This window comes from Myotis myotis, unplaced genomic scaffold (assembly GCF_014108235.1).
Source record: "Myotis myotis isolate mMyoMyo1 unplaced genomic scaffold, mMyoMyo1.p scaffold_m19_p_5, whole genome shotgun sequence".
NCBI classification, from domain to species: Eukaryota; Metazoa; Chordata; class Mammalia; order Chiroptera; family Vespertilionidae; genus Myotis; species Myotis myotis.
This window is the reverse complement of record NW_023416357.1, coordinates 5,410,400-5,428,260: the sequence shown is the minus strand read 5'-3', so window position 1 is coordinate 5,428,260 and position 17,861 is coordinate 5,410,400. Positions and strand designations below refer to the sequence as shown.

The window sequence follows — 17,861 nt, the reverse complement described above, 5'->3', positions numbered from 1 at the left end:
CCCCTCACGAGCAGCGAGAGTCTGGAAAGCCTTTGGAACCCAACAGAAAAGCAGAGCATAGCATTACCCTTCCCAGGGGACCAGCATGATGAGTAAAACATGTCATGACTTCTCAGCCTTCCATTAATTGGCCCTGACTAGTAATAAGCCTGGCATTAGAAAGATATGAAACATTACCTTACTTCTGAAAGATATCTAAAGATTACCTATACTCTTACCTTGTAAACTAAGGTCCTCATTGAGTAGTGGGAAAGCCAGGCTCTTAAATTATGTGCAAGACTGGATATTGCAATACAACCCTTTGAAATGTGATTTACCATTTGAAAAAAAGAGTCAATACAAAGATACTGTGATTGTCTAAAAGGTCAAAATTTCTATTTGTAAATGTAATTTGCATTTGTATACATCTTAAATTCTTGTCAATTTTGGTCTTCAGAAGTTACCAAAGTGTATTTTTAAAGAGTCCCGCAGTACTTTACCTGGCCATTTCACGCAAGTACCTCTCACCAAGCCACTTTTCCAGGAGTTTATATACGTCAACGACCTTTGTTACTAGATCTTCAAGGTGAGCCAATGCTTTAATCTTTATTAGCTCAAGTCGGAACTGGGTGGCTATCTCTATTTAAAAAGAGAAATAAGGATTTTTTTAATGTATTATTTGTACATGCATATTCTGATGAACTGAAGTCAAATTTTAAACCAATCATGCTTCGATTTGTGAAACTTTAGACACACATGTAATCTAAAAATATGGATAATACCTCATTGAATATCTCATTGAAAAGCAGATGTGGTAGAGTCACTTGACAGTTTATTTAAACCCAAACTGTAGAGCTTTACATTTATTACACCTCAGAATAATATACTCTTCGACAAAGCAGAATGGAAAAACACAAATAGATAATGTCCTAATTTCTAAAGGGTGAGCCTATTGATTTGGGATGACAGTACCATTGTCTTTCTCAGCACTGGGAAAACTAGGGTCAAGTTCATGGGTCCCAGAGCAAACTTCTCCACAGTCTACCAGTTCAGCTCAAGCATTAATTCACCTGCTAGGAAGTCTTTCTTGACTTTCCTCCCCCCGCCCCCAATGCTCCCTTTGTCCTGTAAACCAACTTTCAATATCACAACATATTGGGCTTTAATTTTGTTAGTTTGGTGTTTGTGTATATACGAATGTGTTCCCAGCAGCTGTTATAGGGCTGGCATATCGTGGAAACCCAATAGACATTTATTGTGTGAACAAGCGAATTAACCACAGCAGGGCTCATGTATGAATGAACTGAAAGGTGAAGTAGACTTTACTGAAAGCAGAGGTGGAGATGGGCAGTGGGAGAGAAGATGTGTCCTGCCTTTCCTGACCCCACAGATCTTTCCATGTTCAACTTACTTCCTGTGTTCAATTCACCTGCTGGGAAGGTCTTGGAATTATGGAAGCAGATGGTAGTGGGATGGGGGGAAAGGAGAAGAGGAGAGAAGCAAGGGATGGAAAACATCAGTAATAGTTAATGGTCATTGAGCAGTTAATGTGTCCTAGCTGACCTAATAATGTAATGTTATTATTTTGTCAACTACTATATTTACCATAGTTCCTTTCCAATTAGAATACTTTTGCTCATTTTCCTGATCTTTTCAAGTCCCACTTAGCAATGCATTATAAGACAACTCAAGGAGCCCAGAGGAGACTGTCTTGTAGAGTCATTGCTATTCAGAGAGGAGGTCCTTGGACATTATTGATCCACGACTTGCTCTCCTATGGGCTTTGGTCCCAATAATTCACTTTCAGGGCCTGTTCAACTTTGGGTAGGTTTTATTTTTCTAATGAGATGCCTAAGTAATTCTTACTAGAATACCAAGCCATCTACCTAGCCTTCTTCCCATCTGTAAAATCACACCAACTCTAGAATATTCTGTGTTTCTATTCTTTGAGATTATACATTATTGCTACTCTCCAACCCCATCCCAAGGTCTCATTGTTGTTGTTGTTCTTTGAGATCCTAGCAGACAATTATACAACAGTCAAATCTGGTCTTCCTATGGTCACATGAAAACAACCAACTGAATGCTGTGCTTTTCAGTTTGCTTTGTGTCCCTGAAGACACAGTTTGAGCTGGCGGTGGGCTACTTGCCTACTGGTCTATTTTCTACTGAAAAGGATCATCTTAGTTCTTTCTAATTGTTACCTTCAAATTGCAGGGCAGCAATATGCTCCTCCTTTATTTTGACTCTCAGTTCATTCTTCTTTTCCATTTCGAGCATATCCTCTGGGGACAGCGCTACCGGAGTGGCCTCTGCTGTAGGTGGTGATTTGCCTGAGAGGCCAATGAAACCCAGTAAGCTAACAATAGACAAGTGTGCACACATGGTACTTGGACAAAATGAGTATAAAGTAAAATGTGTAGAGCTATAACCCTCTAGCAGTGGTTCTCAACCTCCTCATGCCACGACCCTCTAATACAGTTCCTCATGTTGTGGTGACCCCCAACCATAAAATTATTTTCGTTGCTACTTCATAACTGTAATTTTGCTACTGTTATGAATCGTCATGTAAATATCTGATATGCTAGTGTTTTCCAGTGGTCGCGACCCACAGGTTGAGAACCGCTGCTGTGACTTAGAAAGGAGAAAACCCTGGTCTTGGGAGTGTGAGTGTGAAATATTGATAGTATCTCCCTGAGAACTCTCCATGTGGCATCTGGGCTGGACACAGATAAAAATGCCCTGTTTGTGTGGCATTGTGGGAAAATGAGATTGTGCAGCAAGTACAGACATGGTTACAGACCAACTCCAAAGAGGTTGCAATTCAGAGTATGGGGACAGAAATTGGCAAACCTCAGTGCACCGTGGTTGCCATTAGCCGCCTGTAGAAGAACAGCTCTATAAGGGTTACTTACATTAGCCAGTGTTTCCTTGGTCTTCATCAAGAAAAGACCAGAGGATCATATGGCTGAAAGGTAGCTGGTGGTCAAGAATCTGTAGTTTACTTAATTACCTTGCAACTGTCACTTAACTACAAGTACTTCAGTGATTGCATAAGAACATTAGAACCTGAGAGTTTGTCAGTATGGGAGAATTTGACAGTGTGATTCTTAGTTGTGGGCCCAGTTTACATAATTCTACTAAGTTCAGTAAGTAGTTCCTGGAGGACCTCCCGCAAGGGGTTTAAATCTTTTGAAGAAGACATAAGTGTAAACAAAGAAATTCTAATAAGATGTATTGATAACAACAGTGGATCTATGTATAAGTTACCGGTGAAAGAGAGCTGCTTCATCTGCGTCTCTGTTTTATCATCTGTGAAATGAAGAGACGGGATGTGACTAGTGATTCCATGAGAGTAATTTGAAGCATTTCCTGCAAGTGTTGCTTATATCTTCTCTTTTCATCATCTGAGATGAACTGGTGTGTCCTTTATCGTGGTGCTATCCTTCCATTTGTGTCAAGTGCCACCACCCACACCCCTCCCTCCCGCCCATGGCTGCTTAAATGGACTCCATTGGGAAGTGTTTCCCTGCCCCTCAGATGGAGTGGGGTGACCTTGTACCTCCCCTCCCGAAGAACAATGAGATGCCAAATGCCCATCTCTGCTGCTAGACTCCAGTACCATGGGGCGAGGGGCCATGCTCTGGTTTCTCTAGAATTCACTGTTGTGTCCCCAGCACCCATCGGAGTGTGTTTCACACAACGGGTGCCTAACGCACATTATGAGCAACTGCTGAGTGGAGTGACTGTGTGCATGTGCGTCCATCTCCTCCTCTCTTGCCCCACGTCCCTGCAGAAGTGTACACGAGGAAGCATTCAGAGCGGGAGGTAATGCTGTGGCAGGGCTCATCCCCAAGGTTAAGGGGCGACCCGAGTTTTCTTTCCTCTTGACTCTCCAGGAGGCCTGGAGGAGAGAAGGACTTGCTTGAAAAAAACCTGAAACCTGAATTAAACCTTAAAGGCACATACACAGAATTAGCTTTTCACTTTCTCTTGGTTACTGCAGTGACTGTCAGCCGCTTGGCACACACTTTTCAGATCAGAGTGTCATCTTGGAGTTCTGCTAGCATGTTCAAAAAGGCCGCTGAGGTTAATTCTACCCTGGATATGCATGGCTGCTTGGATAAACAAGTTAGGTAGGACTGGCACTCAGTATGATTTACCAACCAGAACCTCAGTTCCCAGGAGCCTGGGTCTCTAAGTTAAACCTAATGGACCTCATTCAGCGGCTTAGAGGCTAGTGTGCGTGGTGAAATGCTGGGTTTCCGCCATGTGAGGCTTAAGCAGCCACAGTTCTGGATGCCCAAACCATGAATACCTTTCTCTTTTTTTAATGAAAGTTTTCTCTTCGGCGGTTCCTTTTTGGCTTTTTTGTTAGCGTTCGTCTGAGGAGATTTTTCTTTGGTTTCTGCTGGCTGGTTTTCTTTCTCCTCGTCCAGGAGCCTCTGATGAATTTCCGCAGCCACCTGGTTGTAAAGAGCAATATTTCAGTGAGGGCAACATTGTGAAATATGGGAACCTTTTAGCTGTAGTCCTCAGGTGGTTCCACTGAAGCCACCACAAACCACCATGGCCTGTGCTCAGGCTTTCCAGCGCGCACTGCGGCCTTCTAATGGATGGAAACCTGGCCAGGTCCCCAGAGGCAGCTCCCTGAGGCCTGTGGAGGCCGCTCACCTTCCCAAGCCCTGCCTGCAGGGGGTGCGTCCTACGTCTCCTCATTGCCACCTCCAGACCACGACAGCTCCCTGGTTATGCAAAAGTCCCCTTTGAAAAAAATCTCAGACCCTATGGACCTACCTACCCCTGTCCTCCCAAGTTCCTAGTATTTCTTGGCCTTCAATCAGGGGCATTCCCCTATATCAGGGTCTCTCAATATACATTTTATTATTATTATTGACCCCCTTTGGAATTTTTTTTTTAAGATTTTTAAATTGACTTTTATAGAGAGAGGAAGGGAAAGGGAGAGAGAGAGAGAGAGGTGAGAGAGAGAGAGAGAGAGAGAGAGAGAGAGAGAGAGAGAGAGAAACATCAATGTGAAGTTAAATCATCATTTGGCTGCCTCCTGCACGCCTCCTACTGGCAATTGAGCCTGCAACCCTGGGCATGTATCCTGACTGGGAATTGAACCAGCAACCGATGGTGCCCAACCAACTGAGCCACACTGGCCAGGGCTACTCCCTTTGGATTTTTAAAAATAGTTTTCCCATCACACCCCCCCCCCCCATGATATTTTAATACTGCAGGAGAGATTGTATCTGTCTATGTATTTTATGCATATCTTTGTTTTACGCATAAAATGGGTTAGAACTTTTCATGCTCCCCAAGTAGTTTTGGGAAGCACATGCTCTGTATGTATTAGGCTCCTGGACACCTGAATCCTGAGTTCCATTCTACTCGAAGACCAGACGTCGCCCAGGAAGGTGCGGTGTTTGTGAGGAGGGCCTGTCCTACAGGCTCACCTCACTGCTGCTTCTTAGCTTCCTCGACACAGGAAACTCAGTTTCTCTTCATCTCAGCAAACCTCTCCTTTCATTCTCACACGTATCTGGCTTTGAGAGATTTGTTGTGTGGCCACCCCACACTGGCTGATGAATGGGGAGGGCCGGGCGCTGCCAGGACCCGCCTCACCTTTCCTCTCAGGCTGGTGCTGTGCTTCAGGCAGCGAGAAAAGCTTGACTCGAGGCTTGGACAGCTGGGGCTGTGCCTACAGTTAGGAAGATTGGACCTTTTTAAAGGAGTCCAAGGGGCCCTGGAGAGGTGAAGGGCATTTCTGGGTGTCACCCTGAGAAATGAGAGCTGAGGAAAGACACCCTGGAGGCAGGAGCCACATGTGATTCAACTTTAAAATCTTAAGAAGGCAACTGGTGAGGAAATGGCGGCCCACGGGAATTCATTCGTTTACTAAAGTGCTTAGCGTGTCCAAACCTGACATCGTTGCTGCGGGTGGGTGGTGGGGGTTATTGGGTGAGGGGCCAGAAGGAGAAAGAAGAAGTTGGATGGAGGTGAATAGAGAGATAAGGCACAATCTCTGTCCTCAAAGAAGCTTAGTCATGGGGGCCAGATAGACCAGTCTATTCCGGCCTTCTCCAAATCCCTGCTGCACTCCATACCCTGTGGCTTGGCATATAACTGTCCCCAGCTGTTCCATGAGCACGAAGTGTCACCCCACCCTCCACAGGGGCTGGGAGGCTCCTGAGAGCTGGGCCAGTCCTACTTCTTGGCATTCTCCCTACGGCACTGTGCTATGCTCAGAAGGGGTGGCCAGAAAATGCTTGTTAGTTGATGGAATTTCTTTTAAGATAATCATATTCCACAGAATACACCCATACCTTCTTCAGTATCAGCAGAACTTTGGAGGGATACAGAAAGGTTTCAAAGAGCAAGCAGGTATGTTTTTAAATCAGATGTTCTTTTGATAAAAATGGACTTCATGATATATACTGTACTTCCAAATTCTTGGTAAAAGCTGAACGCAGGCTTGTTAACATTCCACCCTAAATTGCAAGCAATTCATTTTTTGAATCTGTTCTTGCAAAGCACCAAGTTAGCAATTTCCTTTAAAATTGGATTTTTCTCCCTTGTCAACAACCTTGTGTTGGTGGTGATGATGATGATGGTAATTATCATCATCTTAATTTTTCTACTCATGTCTTTCAAAGACCTTTGGGTCTTTCTCAAAAAACAACAACAATAACACACACACACACACAAAACCAAAAAAACAAACACATAATTCACAATCTATTCAGCAGTCTAGTTTATAAGGCTGAAGAAACTCTGGAAATAATGCCTTCGCATCGTGGGCATTAAATAGGACTTGTTTCTTTGAAATCATTGCATACCTGCTAATTAGAAGGAAGTTTTCCTAAAAATTAGCACAGCATGCTAAACGAACAGCTCCTGGTAAGACTGCTGCATGGAAGAAAGCCCGTGTTACAGTGTTCTCGTTTCAGGGCACTAATCTCAGCTGGTATTGCTTTCCCTGCAACAGTTAACTGAATCACCTGGAACTGTCTCATCTCCGAGCCACACTGGCCAGGGCTACTCCCTTTGGATTTTTAGAAATAGTTTTCCCATCACACCCCTCCCTCCATGACGTTTTAATACTGCAGGAGAGATTGTATCTGTCTATGTATTTTATGCATATCTTTGTTTTATGCAGAAAATGGGTAAGAACTTTTCATGCTCTCCAAGTAGTTTTGGGAAGCACATGCCCTGTATAGACTGGGCTCCTGGACACTTGAATCCTGAGCTTCATTCTACTTGAAGACCAGACGGCGCCCAGGAAGGTGCAGTGCTTGTGAGGAGGGCCTGTCCTGCAGGCTCACCTCACTGCTGCTTCTTAGCTTCCTCGACTCAGGAAACTCTCAGTTTCTCTTCATCTCAGCAAACCTCTCCTTTCCTTGAGGAACTCACAATCGCCTTAAGGTCATGTGACATCAAAGTCATACATGCCTCTTAGAAACATAAAAGCAGGATTCGAAATAATTATGAATAATATTAATCCGCAAACAACCCTTTCTCCTGTGCTTTCTGTGTGTTTTTTAAAGCTCCACAAGGAAAGTAGTCCGATTTTGAATATCTTAACAAAATGATCTGTTACACTTAAAATTTCCAAAACACTTCTATATACATGATTTCATGAAATCTTTTCAACCATCCGAGAAAGAGAAGGTAGGTAGAATGTCTTCCATGTTATACATTGAAGGAATAGAAGGCTCAGACTTTCCTAAAATCACATGGCTTCATCAAGACGGGTAGCCAGTGCTCTTTGTGCTGTAGCATATTCTCTTTCTAACAGTGTTTTACAAATGTAAAATGTCTACGTGTCATATTTTAAAATGTCATTTCCCCCAGGTAACTTTATTTTTTATTTTATTTTATTTTTTTTGCACGCATAAAAAATCAACATAGACGAAGTTTATAGAAAACAATAAACTTCTGAGAGAAAGATTTATAAATACGGGTTAACAAAAACTGATTAGGTAGGACAGAAAAAGCTAAAGCAAACCCAGGTAACTTTAATGGGACTCACAAGACTTGCAAATTATGTTTATGCAGCTCCATTAGCAATAAAAATAATAATTCATAATTTTTTTCCTAGAACTCCTAGCTCTAGCTCTGGTTTCCTACTTTCTGGTGCTTGATAGCTATTGTGGTTTTTGTGGTGATCACCACTGTTATTGAAGCATCACTAATATTCACATCAGCGTTATCGGTATGGAAACAGCAGCAGTTAGGGCTTAGTGCCATGTTAGATGTGGGCATTATCTAGGTGTAGGCTATATAACAGTTTTAGAATCTAGTTAGTATTCAAGAAAATAAAAAAATAAAAATTAAAACAATGATCTAGATCAGTGATGGCGAACCTTTTGAGCTCCGCATGTCAGCATTTTAAAAAACCCTAACTTAACTCTGGTGCCGGGTCACATATAGAAATTTTTTGATATTTGCAACCATAGTAAAACAAAGACTTATATTTTTGATATTTATTTTATATATTTAAATGCCATTTAACAAAGAAAAATCAACCCAAAAAAATGAGTTCGCGTGTCACCTCTGACACGCGTGTCATAGGTTCGCCATCACTGATCTAGATAATAAGAGCCAAATGAATGGGAGAGGCAATAACTGTTAAAAGAATTGGAAGAGCACAGGTCATAGAAGACTAGGACTTCCGAAAACAGGCAACCAACTGGTCAGGAATCAAGGTATAAACTAGTGCTGAAGACTTAAAGAAAGTGTAGAATTCATGTGAAAAAAGGAAGGAAAAACAAAGTTTAGGAAAGAGAAATGGCGTTAGCCAAGGCATTGAAATGGTTAATGCCCATTGAAAATATAGGGTGCGCTGTCTAGTCAGTTTGCTAGAGGGTTTGAATGGGAGAATAATCCCCCCAAAAATAATGAGGAAAAAAATAAAGTTAAGGGAAAAAAACACAAAGTAAAATGAATTAATGAAGTTGGAAGTTAGTTCTTTGAAAAGACTGATATAATTGATAAAGTTCTGGGTAAGCTGATCAAGGAAGGGGGAAGGCACAAAGATATTATCAAATAGATAATATACTGTGTTATAGTAACACAAACATAAAAATATATTTTAAAGAACTTCATGCTAATACTTTTGAAAATGTAGAAATGGAAAAATTTCTAGCAACACAAAACTTACCAAAACCAACCCATGTTTTTTCCCAAGAAGATGCAAAAATAGAATTACCCTATATCTATTTAAGAAAATGGATCCCTGTGTGGCGGGAGCAACAGAAACTCTTCATACAAACTTTCTACAAACTTCCTATAAGCCTAGGTGTCTTATTGGCAAATGCTACCAAACATTTCAAGAAGAAAAAATTCTAACTTCCACAAAAATCTTAAAAAAAGCTATATCCCAGCTCAACTTATGAGGCTAGTATTATCTGGATGCTGAAATTACTTGTTCAAAAATTTAAAAATCCAAAACAGGTTATTAGGAAGACAAATTCAGCAATGTGCAAGAAGGGCGAGGCTTCATTACAATGCTGAACTTATTCCAGGGATGTGATGTCAGTTTAACATTATAAAATTGATCAACATATTTCACATTAGCATAAAATGGAGAAAAAAGTCACATGATAATCTCGATAGATGCAGCAAAACCATTAACTAGCACAACTCATTTAAAAACCTTCATAGTAAGCTAGAAATGAAAAAGTTTCATAGCTTGATAAGTACTATGAAAAAATAGCTACAGCCAACATTTTCCTAACTCTTGACAAGCTGATGTGAAAACTTGTATGGAAAGGCAGAAAGCCTAGCAAAGCCAAAATGCTCTTGACTAATGATGGCAAGGTGGGGAGATTTGCTCATCCAGATAACAAATCAGTGTACAATATCGTGTGGTTTGGGTACAAGGATAGGCAGATAGAGCAATGCAGTTGACATAATGTGTGATATGTGGTGGCAAGGATGATACTGCAGGAAATGGGGAAAGGCGCTAGCATTGCCTCTGAAAGCGGAAGCACTATGTATACCACTGACATGGAAGATAGCATATATGCCCAGACACATGCCTCACAATGATGGGTGCACGTGCACATTAGGGGACAAGGTCAAGAATGTTCACAGCAGCAGTAGCCACAATGACATCCAAAAGGGAGCCCACATGTGTACCTGGTTAAACTGTGACCTACTTGTATAATGCAGTGCTATACAGTGACGGCGCTGAACAGAACGCAGCTACGCTCAACCGGATGGACTATCACAAATACTTCTGAGCAAAAGAAGACACAAAGAGGCAGGAGGTAGGAGTCCATTTATTTAAAGCTCAAAAGCAAGCAAAGCTAAACTATGCTGCTTAGAGGTATAGACTTGGGGAATAAAAGAAAATCAAGGAAATGATTGCGAAGCAGGCAGGACGGAGGCTCCTGTTTGCAGGGATGAAGGGGTGAGGGCTGGGAAGGGGCACATGAAGGACTTGGCGGGTGTAGATCTTCTCCTTTCTCCCCATTGGGGGTCCCAGGAGTATGTAATCTGGACATGCAATTATAGTTCATGTACCTTTCTTATGTGTGTCAAAACGCACACTGAGTGGTTTTAAAAAGAAGCAAGACAATGGCAGGAGTTTACAACCCCCTTTGAGAGGCAGGAAACAAGTAGGAGAACAAAAGAGAGGGGCAGGGGACAGAAGGGTGACACTGAGGCTGCTGTGGGACAAGGGCCAGAGAAGAGAACCCAGGAGGCAGACTGGCCAGGAGGGACTCAGAAAATGCCCAACCGGAAGCACTGATCGCTCGCCAAGAGAGACTGTCATGCAAGATCCTCTTCTACCACTTCCACAAAATCTTTTGGAAAGTTGGCACTGCTTTCTGTTGGAATGGGCTAGTTCAGGGAAAATCGGAGAAGGCCTGGCACAGAACAAAGATGGAAACTGCATCGGTGGGCCCAGGGCTGGAGGATGAGGAAACAATGTCGCCCGAGTTAAACTCCATGTGTGCCTTCTGTAGGGGTCGCAGCCTCGAACTAGATTACAGTGACCTGTACGCTCTTCCTTTGATTTGGTGCAGGCTCAGTGCAGGCAGGACTATCATTACTTTACCTCCCAGGGAAGGAGAAGAGGACATGAACTCTGATGTCATACAGACCCAGAATCAAATCTCATTTTGACACTTACCTGATGAGTGACCTTGGGCAAGTTTCTTAATCTCACTAGACCTTGGTTTTTCAATGTAAAGAGGATAGTGATACTTACCCCATAGGTTGCTTGTATAAAATGCCTAGCAGAGGTTATAAACTAGGGGCCTAACGGGCAGATGTGTAGTTCGCTTGTCTCTGTAAATCTTTAAAAATTTGACTTAATTTCTAACATGTTAACATCAGTAGGTGTCATATAAAAATATGAATTTCTAACTTTTCTTGTAAAATTGAAAATCTGGTCATACTGGGCTTCACCCTTCAATGGAAAGTTGGTTCGGACCGAGTAGCCCATGCCTCTTGAGACAAAGGTGTGATTTCCACTTGGCCATAGTCCCACCCTTCCCTATTGCCTCCCACTTGACCCACTTCATTGACACTTCTGGTTGGCCCTGTACTTGGAACCCTGCCTGGCCCAGCATAAAAAATAACCTAAATGTTGGTTCATTCCTTTTTTGAGCATATATATTTGCTGTTTTAATTGTTTCATTTTATATTTCTTTCAGAAGAAAAAGTGGAGATATTGTATACAATGCTTGCAAACATGGTGTAAATTTTTTATTCATAACGACCAATATTAGCATTTAATGAGTGGGTATTACTGAAATATGTAAACAAGCACAGCTTACCATGTGGGATATTGCTAAGGAAGCCTGCTGCCAGGTGTCCATTATCAACTTCTCATCTGTCTCGAAGTTGAACTCTACTTTCTCTAGCGAGTAATCAGTCTTGCCCTTCAGTATGGCTTTTGCTTTTGGTTTGGATACAGGTACGTCCGTAGAAATGGATACTCGAGAAACTAGAGGAATTCTTTGGAAAACAAACAAAAAATATAAAGACTTTAACAGAGTTTTATTTTCCATTCCCATGTTACTCTGTGAATTTTGTTGTCTTGCTTTACATCTCCACTTTCAAAGTTTTCCTGGTAGAGCTCTTTAAATACAGAAAAGACGACAAAAGACTGCATTCACATCTTTGTGGTCTAGGACGTCTTGAAAAGGAAAACAGGAAACTGGAAGCAAACAATGACAAGACGTAATTTTCAGGGTGTGTTCTTAGTAACTGCGAGGAGGGGATTAAACGATGGCAATGAAATGCAACTTTGAAATTTATCTGGGGCATCCACTTCCAACCAGGAGCAAGTCACCCACAGGAAACAGCGAACCATGTGGAGCGGGCCTCGCGTCTTTCAGCTGACTCGCATCTGGCTTTCTGAGCGGACGGTTAGAAAGCGGGGTGTGGCAGGGGCGGTGGGTCTGCAAGGGGTTCCAGGGGGCAGCCACGTTCCAGCGGTGAGTGGGGAGGAGTTCCAGCAGCCTCCCCACTCTTTTTTTTTTCCTTTTTTTACGTTGAACAGCTTTTTTTAAAAAATTGATTTTTTACAGAGAGGAAGGGAGAAGGATAGAGAGTTAGAAACATCGATGAGAGAGAAACATTGATCAGCTGCCTCCTGCACACCCCTTACTAAGAATGTGCATGCAACCAAGGTACATGCCCTTGACCGGAATCGAACCTGGGACCCTTCAGTCCGCAGGCCGACGCTCTATCCACTGAGCCAAACCGGTCAGGGCAGCCTCCCCACTCTTGCACTAGCGTGGCCAAGGCTGTCTCCTGTTCTGCAAAGTGATGTGGGAACACGGAGCTACATCTCCCTCTCCCTGCCGGCAGCCCTATGGCTTCCATGTAGCACGTTCAGAGCCGCAGGGGAACAGTCCATCACCTCAGGGTCCCGGGATCTCCAAGACCAGCAGCAGCAGGAGAGAGCCTCGGGCAGGATGCTCGCTGGGCCTGGGGTCCTCTGGGTGACAGAGCGAGCAGAGCTTTCGGCCTGGGCAAGGGGTGGGGAGAGAGGCGCTCCGAGGGTGCCTCTGCTGAGGCTGTGGAGGGGAGTCAGGAGCGAAAGGAGAACACGCATTGGGTTTGGCAGTCCAGCTGCCGGGGGCCAGAGCAGTGATGCAGACGGCGGATTGTGAGCCCCAGCAAACAATTAGCTGGCCTTGTTGTTTCTGTGTTGCTAATCCCCGCCTGAGGACATCTTCCCATTGATTTTTAGAGAGTGTGGAAGAGAGACGGAAAGACAGAGAGAAATATTGATGTGAGAGAAACACATCGATTAGTTGCCTCATGCACACACCCTGACCAGGGCCCTGGCTGGGGAGAAGCCTGCAATGAAGGTATGTGCCTTTGACCGGAATCGAACCTGGGACCCTTAGGTCTGCAAGCCGTTGCCCTATCCACTGAGCCAAACCGGCTAGGGCTTAAAGACATTTTGCTGTCTGTTCATAGCTTCTCAGGGTTTGGGATCTTGCCCCTCCCGGTCCCCACCTATTGGGTCTATAAAATATTTTTTATAAAACTTTTGTATTTCACACAAGTGTTTGGCTGAAAATATAATTTTTGTCCCACCCTTACCACTAACTTAGTTTTCTTACTGGCAGGAATCTGATGTTAGACCATTAATGTCTTTTATTATCATCATAATCACAGATGACTGGGTCTTTACTATTTCTCAATTTTCTCACCTGTAAAAGAAGACTCATAACCCCTTCCATTTTCATGTACATAATATGATACATACACACATACACACAAAACAGCCCGAGATTTCGATGAAGTGGCAGAGGCTCACAATCCCTTACTAGAAACCCTTTGTTTTCAGAATTCAGAGTTCATACACACTATATCATTTCTATTATTCATAGCAGAGTCTGTGGAAACATTCCCTAACAAAACACACGCTACCTCTGCAGCAAAAATGAGTAAATATTCACCATTAGTTGGATAAATAATGCATATCAATAGTCCTAAGTTGAAGTTAGAAAAAAATGTTCAGTTTTTAGAGCTTTTTTGGATTTTGGATTTACAGATACAGGAGAGTCGTTTTTATAAGTGGTATTTGATTTAAAGTATTAAAGTGTTATGTTCAGACAAATTACAGTGTGACATAATAATCTGTCTTACCTCAATTGGCTTTCCAAAATCTCTCTATTATCCAGTTGGACCAATGGGAGGCGAGTAAATTTCTTATTGTCTTCTATTGGGATTTTGCCTTCCATTCCCTTGTAATAATCTTGAAGGAGTCTCCTTGTATCTTGAAAACGGTTCAGTTCTGCCTTTAATAGCAAATATAATGTCAATACCGCCCCCCCACAAAAAAACCCAAGCTGATCTGTGCATACTTTCTATATAAGCTCTGTGAGCAAGGGCAGGGGAAAAAGGAGACATATGTAATACTCTTTGTAATACTTTAAGCAATAAAATAATTAAAAAAATAAAAATAAAAAATAAAACAACAACAACAAAAATAAAGCATTTAGGTTGAAATCAATTTTCTGGAAATTAAGAAAGAGAACTGGCTACACGTGTATGTGTAAAATTTCATAAAAGTTGAAGAAAACTGGTGACTTTGCATTTTCTGTGCTTACTGAGTACTAGAGGCCCGATGCACGAAATTTGTGCAAGAGTAGACCTTCCTTCCCCTGGCTGCCGGCACCAGCTTCCCTCTGGCACCCGGGACCTGGATTTCCCTCCAGTTGCTGGCTGGCACCCAGGACCCGGGTTCCCTCCAGCTGCTGGCTGGTACCTGGGACCTGGGCTTCTCTCACAGCCCCAGCTTCATTCGGAAGGTCATCCGGAAGGATGTCCGGTCTAATTAGCATATTATGCTTTTATTATTATAGATAGTCCACTAAAAAAAAAAGAATATTTCTATGCCTCTTAATATTGTGACAAAAGACTGCATGATGTCTGATGTAGTGTAGTGTATATTATTCATTATTTTGATATTAAGAATTCTTCCTGTGTCCTGTATTCAAGCAATCAATACATTAATAAACATTTTGAGTGTCTTCTGTCATAGGTCACATGTTAGTTGATTTGAGAGATACTAAAACTATTATAAATATAAATGTAAAATACAAATACAAACAACTGAAATACAAAATAAGACTAGGCTTGGTCCTCTAGTTGTGGAAAGAGGATAATCAGGAAAGTAAGTGATGATGGCAGTTCTCTTGTCACAGGTCCATCCTTGCTCAATCTGTAGGGTAAGGTCACTCCTCCATGCTCCCAGCCACACCCTCTGCTGGCTTCGCCAGTAGGTGCCTTGAGGGGAATGGAGAAGCACAGAGGAGCTGGTGACGAGACGAGCATCAGTTATTCACCAGCGGCTCCCTGCCAGCCAGGTCATTTCCCTTTGCAGCAAGACACACGTGAGTTTTCCCACCTTTGCTGCCATTAGGTGTCAGTCTTGTTGGCGCGTCTGTGCTTCTCTTTGGTTGTGTAAACACGGCCTCCCAGACTTTGCTTTTGTTAGTGGGGCTCCTTAAACAGGTACCTGAGGGTTTAACTTCTGAAGCTCTCATGCAGATGTACTCCATATAGCCAGTGCATTACAGAAGGCCTCTATCCTAAAAGGAATGGAGCCGGCCTAGTGTTCAAAGCCCTTAGCTGCAACTGACCCGAGGGTGTTCCTGAAGGGATCCCCATAGTTACCAAGCAATTAATGTGGTCAGTTATTTCATAAGACAACAACTTTCAAGAGACTGTCTTGTACAATCGTATTCAGTTTGGGACAAATGCATGTCTGCTCTGCATTGTCGTCTATAACAAAAGACAAGAACGGTTTCAATAAGTTTGTTTTCATCCCCCAGAGCTAAGCCGAATTGCTTCTGGAAAGCTGTCCTCTGCAGTAGCAAACTTTTCTAGCTAAAACAATGAAAGAAGAAGAAATTCATTTGGTTCATTCGAATCTATGTTGTACAATAGAATTACCATTCATATGTTGTTTTAAATTATGGACACACTTGAATTACTCTTGGATTTTCAACATAAATATATATTTAAGTAACTTCAAACTAGCATTTTGAAATGATTAGGAAAACGAAACATTTTCCTTGCCAAGAAACCCAATTGGGTTTTAAAATATCCACATATGGACTAAATTTCACAGTTTGGAAGTAAGTGTTTGTACCTGTCGTGCTTAGATTTGCCGAAACAGTGGTGAGAAAATGAGTCTTGTAAACTATACTCATGTGAACCCCCACAAAACCCCCGGCAGTGAGCAGCATGCAAAGGTCAACCCATGTACAAAATGAGTATTGGCAAATAATGTTGGGGAAGTGAAGAAATGTGTTGTGAGGTTATAAAAATCGTTAATCATTAAACTATAGCATTACATTATTTGGTAAATAAATTGAGAGACCAGGAAATTATTTCCTCTTTAGCTTAGAGAACTGAACTCCTTCATTATGACTAAGTTTAGTGGATCCTATTTTACACCATTGGTATTTGGCACAGTGCTGGTATCAATGCTCTAGGCTAACATTGTTTTGTTATTTTATATAAGAGGGCAGAATTTGATACAGCTATAGCTAACCATAAGTAAGATGCCATTCTATATCCAGGATTCTCATATAAGCAGAATTGAACAAGACTCCCCTCACCTTCATGATAACTAGTAAATAATGCTTTCTTATTATTTCTATTGTCCTAAAATCTTAGTGACAGGATTCTTAGAAATGATCTAGGATAGCATTCTCTAAAATTTATTTGGTAGAAAATGTATCCTATAGGCCAATGATGGCGAACCTTTTGAGCTCGGCATGTCAGCATTTTGAAAAACCCTAACTTAACTCTGGTGCCGTGTCACATATAGAAATTTTTTGATATTTGCAACCATAGTAAAACAAAGACTTATATTTTTGATATTTATTTTATATATTTAAATGCCATTTAACAAAGAAAAATCAACCAAAAAAATGAGTTCGCGTGTCACCTCTAATATGCATGTCGTAGGTTCGCCATCACTGCTACAGGCTATCCTCTTTTCCCCATAGTTGCTTTTAGCTGTAGACTCAGTTTCTCAGAAAGGGAGAGAGAGAGAGAGAGAGAGAGAGAGCCTTAAACCTAGGTATTTCTGAGAGAGTTATACCATTTCCAAGTATTGCCCAGACTATTGAGAATGATTCACAAAAATTCTCTATTCCTTTTACCTGCACTAGTGGATTTCAGCTATTTCTGCTATAAGCGTTTGGCACACCTGTTCCAACATGCAGTCTCTGCTTGCCCAAACTCATGTCCTGGAATGCTACTCAGACTGGCTTTAGCTGCTTGGTTGTATCACTTTAATCTCTTGCACAATCCATGCCTTGGAAGTCCCATCAGGATCCCGGAGTTAGTCATTGGTGAGGTTGTTCCAGGCCAACTGTGGTCCAACCTCACAGGTTTCTGCAGATTTTTCAGGCCAACGGTGGTCCAACCTGCCATGCACCCGGGGTTTGTTCTGACATTCACAGACATTTGTTAAAAAAGCATTCATTGAACACCTACTGTATCTTAGCTCCGGCGATTACCAGCTAAATATTCTCATTTTTGCAGTAGGTCCTCATGTAAATGAATCAGCAGAAGCCGAGAAATGGCCCCCTTTCCATTCTCTGCCCTGACTGCTATTCGCTTAGGAAAAAGCACTCATGTAGACACAGCTTGACCACAACAGTCTTCTTATTCCCCTTAGAGAGATTAAATTTCAGACAGGCTTCTTCCTAACCCTAGGCTCGTAACCTCCCTTGTTCTTAGTGTATTTACTTTATTTACTTATTAAATATATTTTAATTGATTTCTGAGAGGAAGGGAGAGGGAGAGAGAGAGAGAAACATCAATGATGAGAGAGAATCATCAATCGGCTGCTTCCTGCATGTCCCCCACTGGGGATCGAG

General features: G+C 42.2%; 1 protein-coding gene across 1 annotated transcript in view; it reads right to left on the bottom strand.

The window, feature by feature from the left end:
* LOC118655926 (sperm flagellar protein 2-like) overlaps nucleotides 1–17,861 on the bottom strand; it is an 84,722-nt gene that overhangs the window by 33,397 nt on the left and 33,464 nt on the right. The window contains exons 15-19 of the mRNA XM_036308503.1: nucleotides 14,107–14,258; nucleotides 11,775–11,955; nucleotides 4,298–4,445; nucleotides 2,184–2,312; nucleotides 480–618 (exon numbers count right to left, since the gene is read on the bottom strand). Coding sequence (XP_036164396.1) covers nucleotides 480–618; nucleotides 2,184–2,312; nucleotides 4,298–4,445; nucleotides 11,775–11,955; nucleotides 14,107–14,258 — 749 coding nt within the window. The remainder of the gene's footprint in view (nucleotides 1–479; nucleotides 619–2,183; nucleotides 2,313–4,297; nucleotides 4,446–11,774; nucleotides 11,956–14,106; nucleotides 14,259–17,861) is intronic.